Raw genomic sequence first — 20,219 nt, 5'->3', positions numbered from 1 at the left:
TATAGTTTTATGGGTTTTTTAACTCTTTAGTCAAAATTTTAAATATTGAATTTTTTTTTTAATTTTAAATTTGAATTTATGATATAAAAACTATTGGATATATTACTAAAATTAAATATTGAATTCGAAATTTAATTTAGTTAGTTTTAAATATTAAATTCAAAATTTAATTTAGTTGGTTTATGTAGCCATCTTTAAAAATTGATTTTAAATAAGTTTAAAATTTAAATTCTTGTAATTATAATCTTTTTTCTATTTTCAAACTATGATCTTTTGTGTGCTAAAAAAATTAAATATTGAATAGATTTTTCATTAAATATTTCCCAAAAAAGAAGATTTGATTTTATAAATATTTTGCACCAATAAAAGTTAAAAAAGAAGGAATATATGGTCTTGAATAAATTTGGCTTAATATATTAAATAACTTTTTTTTTTATGAATTTATTAATACAAGAAAAATTTATAATCATAATTACATATTGCTATCTCATATAAAAAATCAATCAATTAAATTAAATAAACAAAATAACCAATAAACTGAAATATAACTGAATAAATACAATATAAAATAAAAAAAAATAAATATTGCTATCTCATACAATATAAAATATTGTCATTAATTAACTTTTAATTACTTAAGATTTTCAATAACATTTTATCAAAAAGTTTCATTAAGTGATATCTAAAAATGAAGTATCATATACATTAAAAAATTAAATAATTAAAATTTTAATTTTGAATGATTTATTAAACACATCAACGAATTTGATTGATGATGTCAGGAGCTTATGAAATTTACATTATTTTGAAAATTGCGATATATATATATGTATATATTGTGAGAAAAATCCTGTACACACCTTTTTTCTTTCTTGGCGGAGTAGTTTATGGCTGAAAGCGCTTCGAAACACCCGGTGGGTGGAAAGGAAAGGCCGTCTCCTACTTTATTATTACCTTTTGGATTTTCTTTCTTTGTTGCTAACTCCTAATCTGTCGATGGAATGAGACAAGGCAACATTTAGAGTGGAATCAAATCTTTTCGTAGCCGGAAACAAAATCCAATTTAAGTTGAAGAGGAAATAATAATCTACTTTGTCTTTTTTTTTTCCTTCTAATTTTGGTCGGTTTACAAGTTTTTGCAATTGTTTTTAGTAACGAGTTTTGCTATTCTAAAATACCATATGCACCGACCACTCTATTTGGACGAATAGAACCAAAACCCCAGCTAGCTACCATAATCTCAATCAATTAGCACTCAGCTACTCAATGAAAAATCAATCACTTTCCATACAATACCACAAAGATTTAGGTAGATTTTTAAGATTATGGAATTTCTAATTTATGAGGAGTAAATAAAAGTTACAAATAAAAAAAATCAAAATTGATAAATGTAAACACTTAACTAATAATTAATCATATTTACACTCGTTTACATTATATTTGGTAGGAAAAAATAAACATAAAAAGAGTTCAATGTGTAATATGTTCGTAAAATATTATATTTTTAATTTATGAGCATTCAAATTTTAATAATTTTAAATATTAAATAATAATTAAATAATAAAACAAAAAATAGAGGAGAAAAAATAATTTTTTGTATTTGATAAGAATGATGAAAAATAAAAAATAAAAAAAATTTATAGGATAAAATTATAAATAAATGTGTAATTAAGTGAAAAGAGTGTGTGTTCCCAATTTAAGTAGAAAGAAAAAATGTAAATCCATCTATTTATTTTGTTTACTCAATTTTTTCCTATCAAATGAAAGAAAAAAGAAAAAACACTATTTTCTTTCCACTCCTTTTTTTTTTTCCTTTCGTTCCCCCTTAATGAAAAGCTATGCATTTAAACTTCAAAAAGAAAAAAAAAAAAAAAAAGCTATGCATTTAAAGGTGAAAATTTGATAACCATTAATTTCAATTAAAATACCTACTTATTTGAAATATATTATAGTTGTTTAAATTATTCAAATCGTTATGTATATTTGACCTATTAATACAGTTTCTATGAATATTTGAAATTTGGTTATTGAATTTAATTTTAATTTAATTATTTTAATGAAATTTTTAGGATTTTCAAAATTAGAAATTAAGAATATCTCTTGCTACAATTCATAGTCTCTTTTAATCATAACATTCTCTATTCTTAATTATAATTTATAAATTATAAAAAAAAAAATAAATTTTCCCTCCCATCCTAAAAGTTCATATTAGCCGACGAACATTGATTTAGCGGCATGAGTGTGTTTCGACATTAGAGGGTTATTCAAATTCAAGACATAATTTCTTTTCCGCCAAAATAAGATCTTGTAATTAGTAGCGTTGGATGGAATCTAAAATAGGATAGAGTAGAACGGCTTTAAAAATTCATAATAAAAAAGAACAATTTTTTTGGTAGTAAAAATATTTTTCTAATGGATAGAATTTGAAATTATAAATTTTAAAATGGAAGAAACTAAATTTATAAATAAAAAATTATAGTATCTCCATTCGTAATTCAAAAATCAAGATCAAAATTTATAAAAAGAATTCTTTTTAATTCTGGGAAAGAATTTAAAATGAGAGAGGTTTTTTATTCTAAAATCATAAAAAATAACAAACTTTAAAAATATTTAAATCTCACAGACTCAATCAATGTAATTGGTAATTTATGAAAAGAATTTACATATATTTGACCGCATATAAAATAAGGCGACCGTGGACCACGAGCAATGGTTGAAGTTGACAGCAAATTGGGTTAGCTTGCATTTTTCATCGTAAGTGTAACACTAGTCTTTCTAGCCATGGACAGCCCTTCCAGTCCCACAGTTCACCGCCAATCCCACTAAGCCATAAACCATGGAGCTCTCTCTGACTTTCAGATCCCGATCACCTTTCCTTCCCCCTAAACGCAACTCTTCATCCACTCATCCACCAAGGCTCTCGATACCCATCATTTCTCCCACACCAGCCCTTCAACTTCAGGGAACTCATCGCCTAACGGTCGAAGCAGCTGCACGGAAGAAGAAGAAGAAGATTGAGGGAGTCAGTGAAGAGTTGAACTCGATTGTTTCACTGAATCTTGACTATGCTTCTGCTCGTAGAAGAGTTCGATCTGCTTTCATGGAAGTGCAGCAGCAACTTGATCATTGCTTGTTCAAGGTTTGTTTGACTTGGAACCATTGTAGCTAAATTAGCACTTTCATGTACTGAATTTTTTTAGCTTTTTGGATAGCAATAGTAACTGATATTTATGTTTTATCCTTCTTTTTTTTTGGGGGGCGGGGGAATATGAAACTGGCGATAGATGGCTCCTCCTGGTGTAATAACAGACGAGGTAAGCGTTTGTATATTTATTTATTTTATTTGATCTGTTTGTTTTCACTGAAAATGAAGAAAAGAAGAGAAAGTAGCTCAACGTACTAGAATCAGTTGCTTTGTAAATGAAATGAAGGTATAAAGTTCAGAAACTATAAATTCTGGGTAAAAGAATCCAATATATTTTTAGAGGGTGGTAAGTGACTAAAATAATAACACAATTTTCTATAAAAAATTCAAGTTCTAATAATACGGATCAAATCTTACAAGAAAAAAAAGGGTTTCTTGTTTCTTAAATTCACCATTATAAATGCTTAATTATTTGAATTTTAACTATGTTGTTTAGAGGTTTTGTAGTGGATTGAAAGGAATTCAAAGGTATTGGAGATTTTCTTTAGAAGCTGGATGCCAGAACCAAGGATGAAAATTAAAGGTGCTGTATGTTTTTGCCATGGATATGGTGATACTTGCACGTTCTTCTTTGAAGGTTAGTTGATCATGTCCCTTCATAGAGTAATTTGAATTACTCCATATCTCTAGGGCTTATGTTGTACTTTGTTTCAGTAGTTGAGCCATGTCCACGTACTTTATTTGATGCATGAAGAATTTGGGATTACAGGCATTGCTAGGTTCATTGCCGCATCTGGCTATGGGGTTTATGCTATTGATCATCCAGGATTTGGTCTTTCTGGTGAATTGCATGGTTACATCTATAGCTTTGATGAATTAGCCGACAATGTCATTGAACAATATGCAAAAATCAAAGGTGTGAAATTTGTAGTGTGGGTATTGCCCTGTTTCTCAATCAATCATCATAAATTTTTGAGTGATTAGTTTAAAATGCTGTTTTTATTTTGCTTTATAATAGTGATCGTCAGAAAGACCTGAAGTGAGAGGATTGCCTTGCTTCATATTGGGACAGTCCATGGGTGGAGCTGTTACTCTCAAAGTCCACTTGAAGGATCCACAAGGATGGGATGGAATGATCCTTGTAGCGCCAATGTGTAAAGTAAGTTCTTTGTTTTTCCTCAGATAGATCTGATTCTTGTGGATCCATAAGATAATGAGAAGGTCTATTTAAAGAGTATGAATGCATGCATCACTCAATTGGTTGCAAGTTTTCTTTCCTAAATTCTAGGTAAATATTGATGAATGAACTTCAATTAAAATATATTCCAACTCTGGTACCTAGTGAATCGTAATCTATAACTTACAAAAAGAAAGAGCAAAAATAATTGCCAACCTGTACCTGTTAAGCTTGAAGGCTAAAACATACTCATTCTTTGCATTGTATCAAGTCTTTGTCCTCGGAAAAGTATAGGTTTAGTGAAGAATAGATATCTCGTATAGGCTCTAGAGTAAATGATTGACAAGTTATTTACAAGGTATAAATTGGTCCATATATGAAGAACACTATCCAAAAAGTCACTGAACGTACATTGCCGGTTGATTGTCCTGAACCCCTTGAAATTGAAGTGGAAAGAAAGAAACATGTGGTTGCTTGTAGAAAGTGAAACCTTAATATGATTTCAGGGGGAATTTTGTGGGTAATTGTGGCTGCAAAAATATGATCAGGAGCTTTTAGTCCTCAGTCTCACTACATTCGACAAAAGACTGAACTGCAGTAAAAGAATGGAGATTGTAGCTCTGCAGTCTCTGCTTTCCTCGTTATTTCCATATTTATAGCTATGAAGGGCATTCTATTCTGTTTTGGCATAGCCAAAACACTTAAACTATCTGTCACGTTGGGGTCATAAGGCACCCATCAACAGGCCCCACCACTGGGTCAACCGATAGCACTTCTGACTTGTTAGTCGAAGCTACCTGTATGTTGAGACTAATCATACTGTCATATGTTTGGTTTTACTAAATTTTCTCTTGGCTACCGTGGTCTTAATAATCACTGAAATGTACTTTGCCTACCTTTTGTCTGAAGTATGTGGCTCCTTGCATGGAAACTTGACTGAATAGCCTGAGAAATGCTCTGTTATTAGAAAATTGACAAAGCAAACGTTATTCTATTGTGAAGAACCCCTATTAATTCAACAAGACTTGGCATTGAATGTAGACAGACTGTGCAAATCATAAGTTTTCATGCTTTTGCATGTCGCTGAGGATATTTGCTTGCATTCCATTGCATTTTCATCACATTATCGTTAAATAATTATGGTAACGGCATATTCAGATCTGTGTTTCCGAACTGACATAGATGATGTTAAAATCATGTCCTATATCTGAATTGTTCAGCTGTTTTAAAAGACTTCTGAAGTTCACATTCTGTATTTGGAACATTTTGTTTTGACATAAACTTTGCTGCCGCTAAGATTGAAGATGATGTGACTCCTTCAGAACCAGTTTTGAAGTTTTTGACCCTTCTGGCTAAAGTTATGCCAACAGCAAAGCTTGTCCCACAGAAAGATCTAGCTGAACTGATGTTCCGAGAGCCAAGGAAACAGAAGATGGTCAGTCAGTGTTCCTTCATTCAACCCTGAAATGAATTAACTTATAGAGTTAAATGACTGAAAATTGACCTGAAGCTAGAATTTGACGTATTGAAGCCAGCTTGTCAGATACTAAGAGGTCTTTTTGCTCTGATTTCACATCAGGTCTTCTATCACATTTTTTGATAAAGTAGCAATATCAGCCAAAGCTAAAACTTGGAGAATGACCCTTATCAATCTGTGTATAGAACATCACCATCTCTGAATATTCATCAAACTTGTTTCTTCATTAATGATATAGCTCGTACGGTTCATCATTAATCATCAATAAAGAAAATTTGAGAAAAAAGAAACAGGAATTTTTCTCCTGAAAGGAGAAAACCGGAAACTACATTTTATTTCAATGGTTTTGGATATGACTTGAAAAATGATTTTGTATTCTTTCTCTTTTTCAGGCTGTTTACAATGTGATCTCTTATGATGATCGAGTGCGATTGAGAACTGCTGTTGAACTCTTAAAGGCTACCAAAGAAATTGAGATGCAAATGGAGAAGGTTGGTTTTGATTAATTAGTTTTATTTGCCCTTTTATTTGTAATTGTCTACAGCAGGAGGCTATTTCATTGTATTATCTGAAATAGAAACAATTAATAATATAACAAAGAAAAGTTGAGCTAATTCCTGAGTATTGTAGGTTTCATCCCCACTGCTGATTCTTCATGGAGCTGCAGATAAGGTGACAGATCCATTAGTAAGCCAGTTTCTTTACGAAAATGCTTCGAGCAAGGACAAAACCCTGAAGCTGTATGAAGAAGGCTATCACTGCATTCTGGAAGGGGAACCTGATGACAGAATCTATACTGTTCTTAATGATATTATTGAATGGCTTGATGCTCGGTGCTAGGTTTAGTAAAATTATTGACATGCAGTGGTTATTTTCCCTGCTGCTATATCTCCACTCAATGCTACCAAGTTTTCAGAACTTTAGTAGTTAGGATTGATATTTTTCAAAGCAGTTAAAGACCAAAAAAAGTCAATGTCAATTCAGGAGGTGGGGAGGGCCACTCTGCTAAGTCAACATTCTGTAATTGGAGAAAATGAAATGGGTTCAAAGTTTTGTTTTATATATTTCATTCCAGCTGTTATGGTGCTCCCCGGTACATTGATGCTGAAGTTTTCATAGCACAATAAAGAATTGATAAGCTGTTAGGTGAAGGTCCATTATTTATGTAGGATTTTGTAGGCTTTATTTGAAAAAAAGGAAGTCGTTGAATTGAGAATCAGTGACATGTCCGATCCAGTTTGGCAAGTCGAACAACTGTGAAGTCTACCGCAGGTCAACTTCTTAGTTGATTTAATTGGAATATTTTTGAGTTGGTTTACACTAATTTTGAGGTTAAAATTGGATAGTTAATTAAAACTCTGACCATTCCCCTCCAAAAATAAATTAAAACTCCAACCATTTAATCAAAGAGAGTATTTTTGGACAAATATTTTTTGACTGCTTAAAAAATTAGTAGTAAAGATTTTTAATAACTTTAAGTTAAGTATAAAGAAAAATGATAATTAACTAAAAAATAATTTGAAAAAATATTGATATCTATACCTCTATATATAATTATTCCCAAATTGCCTTTACCTATATAACTCAGCAATGTCTTAAATAAAAATTGATGATTAAATTTGGCAAAGACACAAAATTGAAGCAGAAACGGGAGGGCATGCCTTACACCTGTTCAATAAAAACTAAAAAGGGTACTCCATGGGAATATGGCTCGAGAATGACAAAAGACAGAGTTATCATTTACTTCTCTATTTTTTTGTTTCTCTATTTCTTGTTAGATTACCCTTGGAAGGGAAAAAATGGGTGCATCTGCTCTACTGTCATGTTTTTCAATAGCTTCATATTCAGATCTTCAAGAAACAGTACCAGTTAACTCTTCTGCGGGGGCCAGAGATAGATTAAAATGCCATCTCTGAAGGTTGTTGCTCTTTTCACTTTTTTTTTTCTTTTGGTTTTTGGAACCTGGGTTTTTTGAAAATTTGATACTTTTGTTCTTATTTTGATTTTTTGATGAATTTGGTTTTTGGTTTTTTTTTTTTTTTTTTTTTTTACTTTTGCATACCTATATTACTTTAGATCTTTTGTTTCTCATTCTTTTATGTTTGGTTGGTTAAGTTTTTGGGATTGTCTGCATAATTTTTATACCCAAAAATATATCTGGTCTATCACCTAGACTTGGCTAAAAATGTTTTGCATTTATACATGTATTCTGGTTTATGTATCTGTTGAGCATGCGCTGAAATATCTCCTAATTGTTTCTTTTTAAAAAAAAAATTTTTTTTCACATTTTTACAAGACTGAAAAGTGAACACAACAAAAAATAAGGATTGAATTCAAAGCAACCAATTTCTCTCAATCACTAAAACCGACAAATACTAATACAAATACCTTTTCTGCTTTCTTGATGTATGTACGTACATACATGTCTCTATGTTACTAATGACATGCATCAGAAAATAAGGTCTGTAATCATCAATTGTTTCAGAATTAAACAATGTGATTTTCTTTTTCTTTTCTAAATGCAGACGTTGCCTTACTCAATTATCAGCATTGCTGTTGTCGGCGGCTTCTGTCATGATTCATGCCTGTTGAGAATGTAAGAGATTCCAATTTTGCTTGGATAACTACTACTAGTTAAGGCTAGCACTCAAACTCCAAATCCCATTTATAATTTCCAGATCGCAAAAGTATCTGAATATTGATACTTTAGTTCCAGATAGATTAAAATTGATATTTCAGTCATTGATCTGACTTATCACTATCTACTGTAATACTGTCAATCTGAACAAACTGCTTTTTTTTTTTTTTTTTTGACAGTAAATGAGGATGTAAATAGTTATGGTCCTACAACATTATATGACTCTCAACTTTAGGCAGTTATTTAACTTTTTATTAAAGAGATTGTGAGACTTTCGATCCTATTATTTATTGGCACAGCTCCAATTGTGATTACTCTCAACTAAAGTATTGCAGTTTTAAGTTTGATTTCCAACCATCCTATTTCTGATGTTATAATTTTTAGTTTAATCATAATCTTGGAGAATGGATATGCTTGTGAAGTTTTCTATGTATGGATATGGTATATTTTTCTATGTATGTCAGTGGACACTTAGGATGTACAATAATTTCAATTACTATTCTCTATTATCCTTATAATATTTAGTTAAAATTGTAGGGATATTCAATCTCTATTTACTAATGTCGTCGGAAAATTATGTGTAGACCATTGTTTTTTATTTTCAACCTAAAGATACTGAGAACATGTACACAGCACTTGCAGCTATATTTGGTAGAGCAATACCAGGTTAGCATTAAGTTTTTGCTAAATTTTATTTGATACTCTTACAATTTAAAATGTTCTTTAAGGATTCATAAAAAAAAAGTTCTTTAAGGAAATTGTGAGCCCTTATCATTGCCTGGCTTATAAATTCATTAATGCATCAGATTTGAAAGTTCTGCAGCATTCTCGTGAAATGAAAGAAAGAAAAATTTCTATGTATGTCAGTCAGTCATATCAAACAATTTTTTCATATTGCTTGCCTGCTTTGTTCAAAGAGGCCTTAACATCAGAAACCTCTCAATGGTTTCTAAAGAACATTTTGTTCAATATTAACTGTGATGTTCTTTCTGTTTTGCCTTCTATGATTCTATCTGTGGTTCAAGATTATATATTTAGTTGCATGCAGGTGGTCTTCATCATCACTCTTCACCTAACGTGAAAGTAATGTATGACTATCAATCAAATGTCTAATTTTCAAGACTAAGAGAGGGATATAGGATTAGAGATTGATAATTGAATAGCTTTTTCTTCTTAATTGAGTTGTTTATGTTAGATTTTCCTATATAATTAGGTATACAGTTGGCATGCTTCTTCTATGGGACATCATAAGAATTTATCATACTTTTGCTATTCACAGTTGCTGCATTTATGCATATTTTGTGATTTGGGTTACAACATTGGATGGAATATCTATATGCTGCCAACGTTTAGGTACAACTATGTGAACATAAACAACAGTGTGAATTTTCCAAAATTTAAAATGCAAAGAACGTTGATTGTGGATTAGTTAAAATTTTGTCATCTCTTTGTCATGGACAACATAAATAGTTTTTTTTTTTTTTTTCCTTCATATTATGTACTATAATAACACTTCCAATAGGAGTTGTTCTTACAAGGATGTAAACAAAGCTGCATACGAGAAGATGTTGGTTTGTTGGATATTTTGGAGAGGATGCTATTGATAAAACCTATATGTTCAACAACACATTGGTAGCTGCTTTGAGAGTTGGGTTTCATGACTGTTGAGATTATACAAATAATAGTAATCTAAACACTATTGTTCTCTTTTCTCCTTTTTTTTTTCTTATACAATTTATGTGTACTATTTTTCCATTTGATTATTTGGGCTCTAAATTTAGTTTCTTTGAAATGTAAGGATTGGTTGAACACTTCACTGGTGAAAAACTGGTGATGGAACACCAAAGATGGACCACTGGTGATAAGACATTTATAGATTTATATAAGTATGCTAAGCATGTTATTATTTTACTTTTATACATAAATCTTTGATTATTTTAATATAGATTATTATATAAGAAAATGAAAGATTGTAGCAACACGCAGATTGTTATATATTGTATATCTATATATATATATATATTGTTGTTTATTTCATTTATATCCCATTTCTTTTTTTTTTTTTTTCAAAATTGGCCTAAACACACCAATTTGGCTTGCTTTTTCAATGAGAACATTTTATTTTTTTGAAATTTCCTTTTAATTTTTTCTATGCTTTTTCTTATTTTTTCAGGTTATTTTTTCTTTTTTTTTTGTTCTTGATAATTGTTTATTTTGTCTTTGTAATTCTTTTCTTCATATTTTTGTTGGTGATTTTTAAGATGACTTTAACTAATTCTCCTTTTTTTAATGATTCAGGATTTGAAGGTTAATCTAACTAAGACTGATTATTGCATGGAGTGATTGGGTTGGTTCTTGATAATTGTTTGATCTTGTCTCTATAATTCTTTTATTCTTATTTTTATTGGTGATTTTTAAGAGGATTTTAGTTGATTCTCCTTTTTTTTTTTTCTTGTGATTTAAGGTTTGAAGGTTAATCTAACTAAGACTGATTATTGCATGGAATGATTTGGTTGGTTTGTTAAAAAGATTAAGGTTTGAGCCCTTAAATTCTGTTTTTCAGTTTCTTTTAAAATTGTATCAATGGAAATTGAAGCAGGATTGATGATTTATGAGATTTCTTATATTTTTAATATGAACCTTTTTCTTTTAGAAAAACCGCTGTTGTAATACCTGAATATAAAAATTACAGAATATTTTACCTCATCAAGGTTCCATACATAACATGTAACTTGCTGGCTCATTAGTTTAGAGCATTGGCAGCATTGGAGCAGGAGGTTTGTGTTTCTTCATGTTTTCCTGTGTTAAAGTATTTTTATTTTCTTTTTAAATTGTCGGATATTTAATTTTTATATTGAAAAGCCATGAAACATTACAGCAGGCGCAAGCTGTCTTAATATAAAATATGTGCTGCAATATATGTTTTATTCAGATTGAAGTGTATGGTGATGGGGAATCTAGAATTTGGATCCACGTGCATTTATTAATTATATCTCTCAATCAACATTGATTTAGGTTGTATTATTTTTTCTTTTTTTTCATTTTGGGTTTTTAATTTTAAGTTCTATAGCACATGAAGTATGCATAATGGCATTGAAAGACTTTGGACATTTCCTTATAATTGCATACTTACTATGTGAAAATTTTATTCCTACTAATTAATTAGCATATTTAGAATATATGGAAAAGCGAATGTTGATGCTTTTCGGATTGGATTGTCATTGTTTCTAAGTTGACCATTTTTGTGTAAGTTTCTTTGCTTAAACAAAATCAAATATTTTATTTTTTTAATGCTTGCTATTTTATTTCTAAAGGGTCTTTAAAAAATCTTTTTTTGTAATGAAGCAAATAAAGGATATTAACTATTAAAGGTAACTGGTTTTTTTTTTTTTTAATTTTGCATGAAAATGTTAGATTTCATATCACCTTTGTGATGTGCTTTGATGTTTATTTAATTGCTTTTTCAAAATTAGAAATATGATATCTTTTCTTTTCCTTTTTTGTTATAACTTTGATAATTTATTTTGACCTAATTCATTACCATTTGAGCATGGCTAGATACTGGTGATGGAAAAGCTTATAAAAAGAGTTTCATTTAGTAGTGATCTTTGTGGGGATGTTTGTTATTAGTCATAGACAGTTTCGAATGTTCTTAATTTTTCTGTTGGGTTTTTTTCATTTGAAAATGTTTCATTTTTCAATTTCTTTTGAGCTTTTATTTTATGGAATATATGTGGCATCAGACTATTTTATTTAAAGCCTATCGTATCCTTAGGCTATGAGGCCAATAACAAGAGGCCATTTTTAAACCATCTTCATCAATGTTGTACTACTTATTATTTTTTATTCATTAAAAAAATTCAGGATTCTTTGATGATTTTTCTCTTTAAATGTTTCACTGATGTCACTTTCCCAATTGAATGCTGTTCATTTGCAGGTTACTGCGGTTTGCAGTCATCAGTCATCATTCGTCGTGTGAAGGTTTTCTCCCTCTGATTTTAAGGGTTGTGATCTTTTTCTCTTTTTCTTTGGTGCTTGTGCCTTACTCAATGATTTGTTTGTCTTTGAGGTTATCTGCATGTGTGTTTTGAAATTAAAAGCTTGATGATTTGCTTTATCTCTCTTTCTAATTTTTTCATTTATTATTGATTGTATTTAACAAATTTAAAACATGCATTTTCTTGTTGATCGATTAATTGTTTCTGTTTCTCTTGCATTATGCAGGTCGTTTTTATGTGGGTTATGTATTGATGTTTTTGCATCTGTGCATGCATATCGTTTGCTTAATTGTTTCTGTTTCTCTTGCATTATACATCTTGAAAACGAAGTTGAACTTGGTTAATTAACGTTCAGCCCATAGTAGAGCAAGCGAAAGGATAGGCTCCTACTGGCTCTTTTTATAGGAGGGAAGTTTATCAATTGTGCATGTTCCTACTTAGACCTTTTTCTTTGAAGGTGAAATTATATCTAAGCTTCTTTATCCACCTTCCAGATATTACAAATGAGCTTCAAGTCAATTGCACATTATTTCATTCAAACGCAACGTGTGCAAACCAATTTTCTGTTTATTTGGTTTTTTCCGTATAGTAAAGCGTGTTACTCATCTTCTTTAATCAATTTCTAATATGCTTTTTCATAAAGTGTAGCATGGTTTGTTTTCTTCTTGGTTTGCAGTTTTTTAATGAAACCTGAAATGCATTATGCCGAGGAGGACTTCCTGTTCCTGTTCCAAGTAGTTTCCTAAAAGAAGATGAACTCCATTTTGAGATTGAGTTGACAGATTTCTCCAAAGCCAAGGCAAGAATGCTACAAATCTGATACTTGTTTTTTGTTACAACATTTTGGCATAAACCAATTTTGGTTCTTTTATACAATGTGTATTTAGTGTTCTCATACATACTTTCCTAGTAATGTCTATAGTATTCATAAGAATTCTTTCTAATGTTTGAGGTGCTCATGATATCTAGCTATCATTGATTAATTTGTATCTGGCTTCTTTTTAGTTCTAATGTCATGTTATTTTATGCCCATTTTTTGGTTGTTTGCAATGATTTGGGAGTTTTGAAGAAAGGTATAGTGCCACTATTACTGCTTAAATTTGACTAGAGTTTGGTGATAGTTTGTAATTTGGAAGTATGTAAGGAGGATTAGGAAATTCACACCTTATAGCGAATATGCAGATTAATTTTTAATATTTCCTATACATGAATCATTATTATCATAATTTTTTTTGTTAGCTCTAATATGTTGCTGCATGGACTTTTATTCTCTCTTACATATTTGCACCAAATTTGTTTTAGTCTAAAAGATATTTGTAATTAATACTTATATAATATTTGTAGTTAATTGATGAAAACCAGGTTTAGGAATCACCTAGGGAACCATATGAAGTAAAAGTTTGATAAAACTTATTTTCAAGCCTTTTTGCATATTTTTTTTGTGCATTGCACTAAATTTCAAGAATGTTGTTGATCATTTGTCAAATGTATTATATGTGAATCTTTTAGGATTTATGCTAAGACAGGTGATGGGAAGTTGATTCTATCACACATGGTAGGAGAATGATATTTCTTTACTTTTGGGAAGTTTGAGTTAGGTCATTTGTACTATTTATGGTGTTTTATTTTTAATTAATTATCATGGTTATCTTTATTTAATAAAGTGCTTGATCTATCCTGCTTCATTTTGTCATGCTTAAGCTCCTTTTGATATGGATTCTATACTTGATCTCATAAAATTTAAGTAACTAAAGGTTTTGAGATGGGAATAGGAACAATGTTACGGAAAGAGAAAGCTCTTCCTTGCTTTAAAGCATTCTTAAAATCAACAAAAAATTGGTAGAATTTTCAAGTATGCTGCTTGAAGGTACTTATTGAATTGAATCTTTCAATTTTTTATCTGTTTTTCACTTTTTTTTTTGTTTAATTTGTTGCTTGGTTGTTAAGAAAGTGAAAGAAAAAATCAAAGAAAATGAGTGGAAATAGAATTGAATTTATTAATTGATAAAAAATTTTTAAATATGAATGAAGTAAGTTTACAAATATGAGTAGTGAGTTCTTCTTGTTAGTCCATTTTCTTGGTAATTAAATAGAAATGTGATTTTAAAGATCTTTTAGCTTATATGATTCTGTTATTACTGTGTCATTGATTATCATGATTAGATAGATTAATAATTGAAGTTATGATTGTTTTAGTTTTACATGTTAATAAAGAAAGGATTAATGGAGTCTTTTTTCTTTTTTGGTATATTTTCAAAAGTGATCTAATCATTGAACTCTATAAATGCTTTTCAAAGTTTGGGAAACTATTAGACTGAAATGACTATCTGCTGATTTGTTATTAGAATTGAGAAAAAAAATTTTTGGAGATAAGGGTTCTATTACATAGATTAACTTTGAATGCTGAGAATAATTGATACTTAGATGATTATGCAGTCTTCATATAAAAAGATATTGATATGAAAGAAAGTGTTCGATTGCTTTTTTTTTTTTGGTTTATGATTATGATTTGATTTTCCTATATTTTTATACTCTTTGCGCTTTCATTTTAACAGATTTGTAAGTTGTCGGTTCCAATTGCTCATGAATGAATTAAATCCTTTGAAATTACTCATTGAAATAAGTTAAAGGCCGGGGGGAATGTCTTAATTTTGACTATTCAAGTTTGGTTTTATGAGTGTATAAATCTTGTTTTAATCATAGGAAATCTTGACTTCTCATGAATTTACTTTTTTTTTTTTAATCTTTTCTTCTTTTGTTAGCTTACTTTTCTTTTTTTTTCTAATCTTCTCTTCATTTGTTGGTTTCGTTAAATTGTTGTATATTTGCAATGCACGAATATTAAAAGGATAAGTAAACACAATTGGAACTTTTTTAAATATTATCTATTTTTTTTAGTTTTTTTTGAACTATTTTAAGGTTTTAACTTCAAATTATTATATTTCCAATTGTTCTTTCATGACATAATTTTTTCTGCACTACTAAAATAAACTTGTAGCATCGTGTGAGCTTTCATTTCAGTTAAATTTAATTCAAAGTATATTATTTACTTTTAAATAAAATAACAAAAATAATAAAAATCACTATTTAATGCAATAATGAATAATACACTTTCTATGCATTTATTGCATTGGCAAAAATATATACATTTAATATTAACACTAAATATTTTTAAAAAAAAGTTGATATTGGACTGGTCATTTGAATTGATTGATTTGAAAATCAATACTAATATTAGTTTAATCTTCGATTGGAAGACATCTTTTCCTTTGTTGTAGAATTTTCACTTTTACATTTCAAAATACTCTCATTTTTTTCAGCAATCAACCATTAACCTTAAAAGATATCAAATGGATTTTAGTCATCAGTATCTCAAAATGTTCTTGTAATAGTTCGGATTCATTCTAATTTAGATCAAATGGATAGAAACCTGTGAGAAATACGCAAAATTTTTTTCAGATTCTCACATTATTTTGATTTTTCACAGATCATGCAATTATTTAGTAGCTAAACTTCAGTTTTTTTCATATGTGGTAATTTATAGCTCATAAGGTTATTCATTGTTAGATTCTCTTTTTGATTATCCCATTGAATATATTGAATTCTAGAGATAGATTTGTAAAATGAATCACAAGATTCATAAGCAAAATTGGCCAGAGCTTCAAGATGATGTTTCATGGGAAAACTATTATTCAGAACACAATTATCAGCTTAAGATTGATAAGAAGATTTATAGAACCAAATTTGATGGTACATGAATAGAATCTTTTTTTGAAACTACAAAATATAAATTTGACCATGCAAGACCAATAGAATGGAATCCTTATTGAAAACCTCTTAAAGTTTTCAAAGAAATGGATTGAGAATCACGGGACCCTTATGAAGATTTTAATTCAGATCAATGGTTAGAAAATTTAGGTTATGATTTCACTTTAGGAATAAATAACTCTCACTTTAATCTCTCTCCAAAACACACTTGTAGCTCATACAAATGATCCAATAAAAAATTTACTCATGGTGCTCCAAACGAAAAATTTTTTATTCTAGTCCAATTATGTATAATTATGTGTGATAATGCTCTCCAAAAGACTCCAAAATTGATGTTGACATCTCATCAACTCACCATCAACTTTATATTTATTTTATGTCTAATCAATTTTATGTTTAATCTACTTTATGCTATATTATTGTCGAGTCATCTTTACTTTTTTAAACTAAAATATTTTTATGTCAAGTCACTTATAAAGTCATAACTTTAATCATGATTTCATTTTATTAGGTCGTTATTTTTTTACTTTTTTTTATATAAATTGTAAGTTCTTTCTCTTAGAATGAACAAGCTAGAATTTTTTAAGTTTTTCTAATCTTATCTTCTCTTGTAAGAAATCTTTCTTTATAAAAATGTCTGGTTAAAAACTCTTTTCTTTTGTTAATTCCTTCATCTTTCTTTTATAGTTAAAAGTTTCAAATTCATAGTTCTTCTATCTATTTCATAATTTACAGTGATATAAGTTGAGTATGTTATATAGTTGCAACAGTATTGTGGATCATTTGTATTAAAAATTATTGTAAAATTATCAAATAGATCATTGATTCACTCTTTCAGCAAAAAAAAATTACTGTACCAAGATCATATTAAAATAAGTTACTATAGTGAAAGATATATTTTCATAAAAGTTAAGCCACCAGTTTGACGTTAAGTCAAGAAAGCGTAAGTCTTGAACACCGACTAGAATATTTAGTTATATGTCTGATCTATGGATTACTTATGTTTGGTATTATCTTGATAGAGCAATTGATTCGCACGTTGTTGAAATAGTATCATATAGTATTGTCATGACTTTACCACTTGGAGAGCTCAGAATTGAAGCAATCAGTTACTAGAGTCTTGGCACGTACACAGCGACAGGTAGTAGTTTAGAGGAAGAGTAGGAACATGGTTTTTTAACTTTTTGGAGTTGTTCACCAAGATTTTAATGTATTTATGCTATTTGCAAATCTTGTCAAGGGCTTTTAATATCATTTTATAGATATATCCAAGGTTCATGGTTCTAACATAAAGAGATCTAAGGTTTAGTTGCGTTCTTGTCTGTTGTGCAAGTTTTTTTGGAACAAAGTTTAGAAATGTTTGCTTTAAGTTGACATCATTAAATCCACCAAGTATGTAAAAATATTGAAAAAACTGTTGATAGTGTCTGTCAAGATCTTTTGGATGGAAAGATCAACATTTTAACTTGAAAAATTATTCTCTTATCTTTTTCAATTTGAGTTTTTTGGCTACAAAATATTGTTAAAAATTGAAATATAGCTTCTGTGATGATTGGACATTGAAGAAATTATAATTGTTTGTATTCACTAATATTGTCTTAAAAATTTTTTAGAGTGCCAACCATTATGGAAACAAATCTGATCAAGATTGTGTTCATCGTAACATTAAGATTGAAGTTTAGTTAAACTAATCCCTATGCTAAGAATTTTTGGAGCCTTGAAGGTCATTTTGAACGAGGAATGTCATCAATTATAAAGACTAAAAACTTTGATATAAAGGAAGGAACATGTGTTTGTTGTAGAAGAGGGTATTGTTCAATGTCCATTGCATCAAGGTTGTGTATTTTTGGATTATCTTCTAAAACTTCAATTGTTGCTTCTATCATTAAGATTTGAGGAAGTTCTGACTCATCTGAATCATTAGTATCATCTGTATTAGCTAACTCAATAGTCTTTATTTGAGATTCAATCTCAAAGGTAGAAGAAAAAATATCTTTAAAAGAAAATTAAGGGAGATTTTCTTGTACCATCTGGTGAATCATTTCTGGAAGGTTTTATGTAGGGAAGATCATAAGTTGTACAGGTTTTTGGTCTATGTGAGGTGTATGGTTTTGAGGTGTAAAAGTTGAGCTTGGTTTTGGTTTTAGAGGTTGAGAAAGTGTTTGTTCTCCAATTTTTTTTGGTTTTGGCTCAACATGTTTTTCTTGAAATCTTTGAATTTATTTTTTAGTTGTGCCAAATGAAGGTTGTTTTAGTTGGTCTGATATAGGAGTGAAGTATTGTTTTGGTTGTGAAGATGTTGGTATGGATGTAAGAGGGGGTTTATACCGAAAAAGGGTGAAAGGTTTTGGGGGGAGGTTGGACGATTGTATGGTTGATAAAATAGATGAGGGGTATAAGCTTGGTAAGGGGTATTATGCATTTCAGTGTTGATTTGAGTGAAGATACTATAGGTAGATGCTGCATGTTGTTTCTAACGAAGCTTATTCTGAAGATCTATAAGTTGAATCTTTAAGTTTTTCATCTCTCTCTCTTTCAGTAAAAACATAAGTGAATCTAGTGTTAGTTTCAACCATGTATCTGAGCTCTTGATCTAGAGTTATTATCTTTGATTGGATTTCAAGAATAATATTTTGAATATTAGCAAGATTTTGATCAAAGTGATGATTGACTTGGCCAACTTGTGTTCTATTTTGTACAGGTATGCATTATGCTAGAAAGTTTCAGTTTGCTAGTTTAAAATTGCTTCAGCATGAGAAACATTTTTGTTAATTTTCATATTCATCTTTGTCAGTGGGGTTTGGGATTTTTGGAATGTGTTTGTATTGAACTTTTTGAAATTCTTGGAAATGAGGGAAATCTAAGTCGTAAGACTATCTTAGGTGGTTTGGTTGCATCATGGTTATTTGTAGCAATGGTTGAGTGGAATTTGGTTTTTGTGTGATTTGGGTTTTACAAGTTTGAGGGAGTTTTTCATTTTTAGGATAAATGACATAATAGTCAAACTTTCCTGAGAGTTTACCAAAGAGATTAACTTCAGGGTCTCTATTCTTATATCTTTCTTTGAGCTTTTGTTGGGAAGATTTTTTCTTCTTTTGCTTATTTGGAATATCGTCATCATCATCATTTAGAAAGCTTCTGTATAAGTCTTTTTGACAGTATTTTTATATGCAATTAGTATCCCAATAGCAATGTTCTTATAGAGATCTATATGCATATACAAGATTTTCATTAGACTGGAAGTGAGTGATTGGAACATCTTGCTCAACTTGACATGTTTGCATCATGAACTATGTTGGAAAGATTGTTGGAGGAACATCTTTTCTTTTGCTATGATCAAACTATTGTTATAATGCTATCTTGATTTGTTTTTTAGGTTGGATGAAAGTGTTGAATGGGTTCAGTTTGCTTCCAAATCTTTTGATAATTTATCGTCCACGACTTTGGAAGAAGTGTGAGAAGTTTTTCATTTGAGATTTGCTTTGGAATATGCACATGTGTGAGATTTTTGTCTGCTACTTCCGTTTTTACAAAATAGCATCATTAGAGTGAGGAAAAGGCAAGTTAATGGCATGAACTTGAACTTTATATGCCATCTAGTAGTGAAGGGTTGCTTAAAGTCTTTTTATATCAGTACCTACAATTTGTACTTGAACTTTCAAAGCATCTAATAGTATTGGATCATGAAGAGACATTATAATTTGGGAAGATTATGAAAAAGATAGTTCTTGCATTGAGCATTTTCTTAGCTATTTCAAGTATTGCATGCTCGTATTATTTGAATCTTGTGTTTAACAAGGCTATCTTAGTATATACAGGAATATCATTTCTACTATGGAAGGTCAAAGTTATTTTGATAGCACCAAAGTGGATGTGAGTGTATTCTTGTTTTGACCACTATTAAAGAAATTCATTTGGAATCTGATGAGTAACAAAGTGTTCTTGAGTTCTTGCTGAAAGAATACATTGGTCAATGTTTGTGGCTTGAACATACTCTTTTGAAGCTTTGTATTTTG

At 29.8% G+C, this 20,219-nt stretch overlaps 1 protein-coding gene and 1 long non-coding RNA gene across 15 annotated transcripts; both read left to right on the top strand.

The window, feature by feature from the left end:
* The first annotated feature begins 2,743 nt into the window (after nt 1-2,743).
* Nucleotides 2,744-6,862, top strand: LOC111281547 (caffeoylshikimate esterase-like). The gene is made up of 8 exons (XM_089760833.1): nt 2,744-3,139; nt 3,285-3,314; nt 3,653-3,782; nt 3,915-4,061; nt 4,174-4,304; nt 5,620-5,757; nt 6,192-6,290; nt 6,430-6,862. The coding sequence occupies exons 1-8, from the start codon at nt 2,837-2,839 to the stop codon at nt 6,637-6,639; spliced, it is 1,188 nt and encodes a 395-aa protein (XP_089616959.1). The 5' UTR covers nt 2,744-2,836; the 3' UTR covers nt 6,640-6,862.
* Nucleotides 6,863-7,371: 509 nt separating this feature from the next.
* LOC111282999 (uncharacterized) lies at nt 7,372-19,936 on the top strand. Of its 14 annotated transcripts, none has more exons than XR_016342165.1 (8): nt 7,380-7,717; nt 8,325-10,084; nt 10,236-10,323; nt 10,736-10,784; nt 10,902-10,972; nt 11,130-11,214; nt 12,375-13,234; nt 19,580-19,936. It is a non-coding gene; the product is annotated as an uncharacterized LOC111282999 (long non-coding RNA). The 14 variants fall into 14 exon arrangements; XR_016342163.1 differs by having other exon boundaries at nt 8,325-10,121; XR_016342170.1 differs by having other exon boundaries at nt 7,375-7,717; nt 8,325-10,784; nt 12,375-12,441; nt 13,112-13,234.
* Nucleotides 19,937-20,219: the final 283 nt, after the last annotated feature.

This window comes from Durio zibethinus, chromosome 5 (assembly GCF_047325235.1).
Source record: "Durio zibethinus cultivar Kanyao isolate XHJ-2024 chromosome 5, ASM4732523v1, whole genome shotgun sequence".
NCBI classification, from domain to species: domain Eukaryota; kingdom Viridiplantae; phylum Streptophyta; class Magnoliopsida; order Malvales; family Malvaceae; genus Durio; species Durio zibethinus.
Note: the sequence above shows the minus strand (reverse complement) of the source record. Positions and strands in the feature narration are given on the sequence as shown.

Excerpts from the sequence above, each read along its gene's own strand:
- LOC111281547 (XM_089760833.1), top strand. The coding sequence starts at position 2,837 with ATGGAGCTCTCTCTGACTTTCAGATCCCGATCACCTTTCCTTCCCCCT. Across the intron at positions 3,140-3,284 it reads TTGATCATTGCTTGTTCAAG|ATGGCTCCTCCTGGTGTAAT; the intron begins GTTTGTTTGACT and ends AACTGGCGATAG. Across the intron at positions 4,305-5,619 it reads TTGTAGCGCCAATGTGTAAA|ATTGAAGATGATGTGACTCC; the intron begins GTAAGTTCTTTG and ends GCTGCCGCTAAG.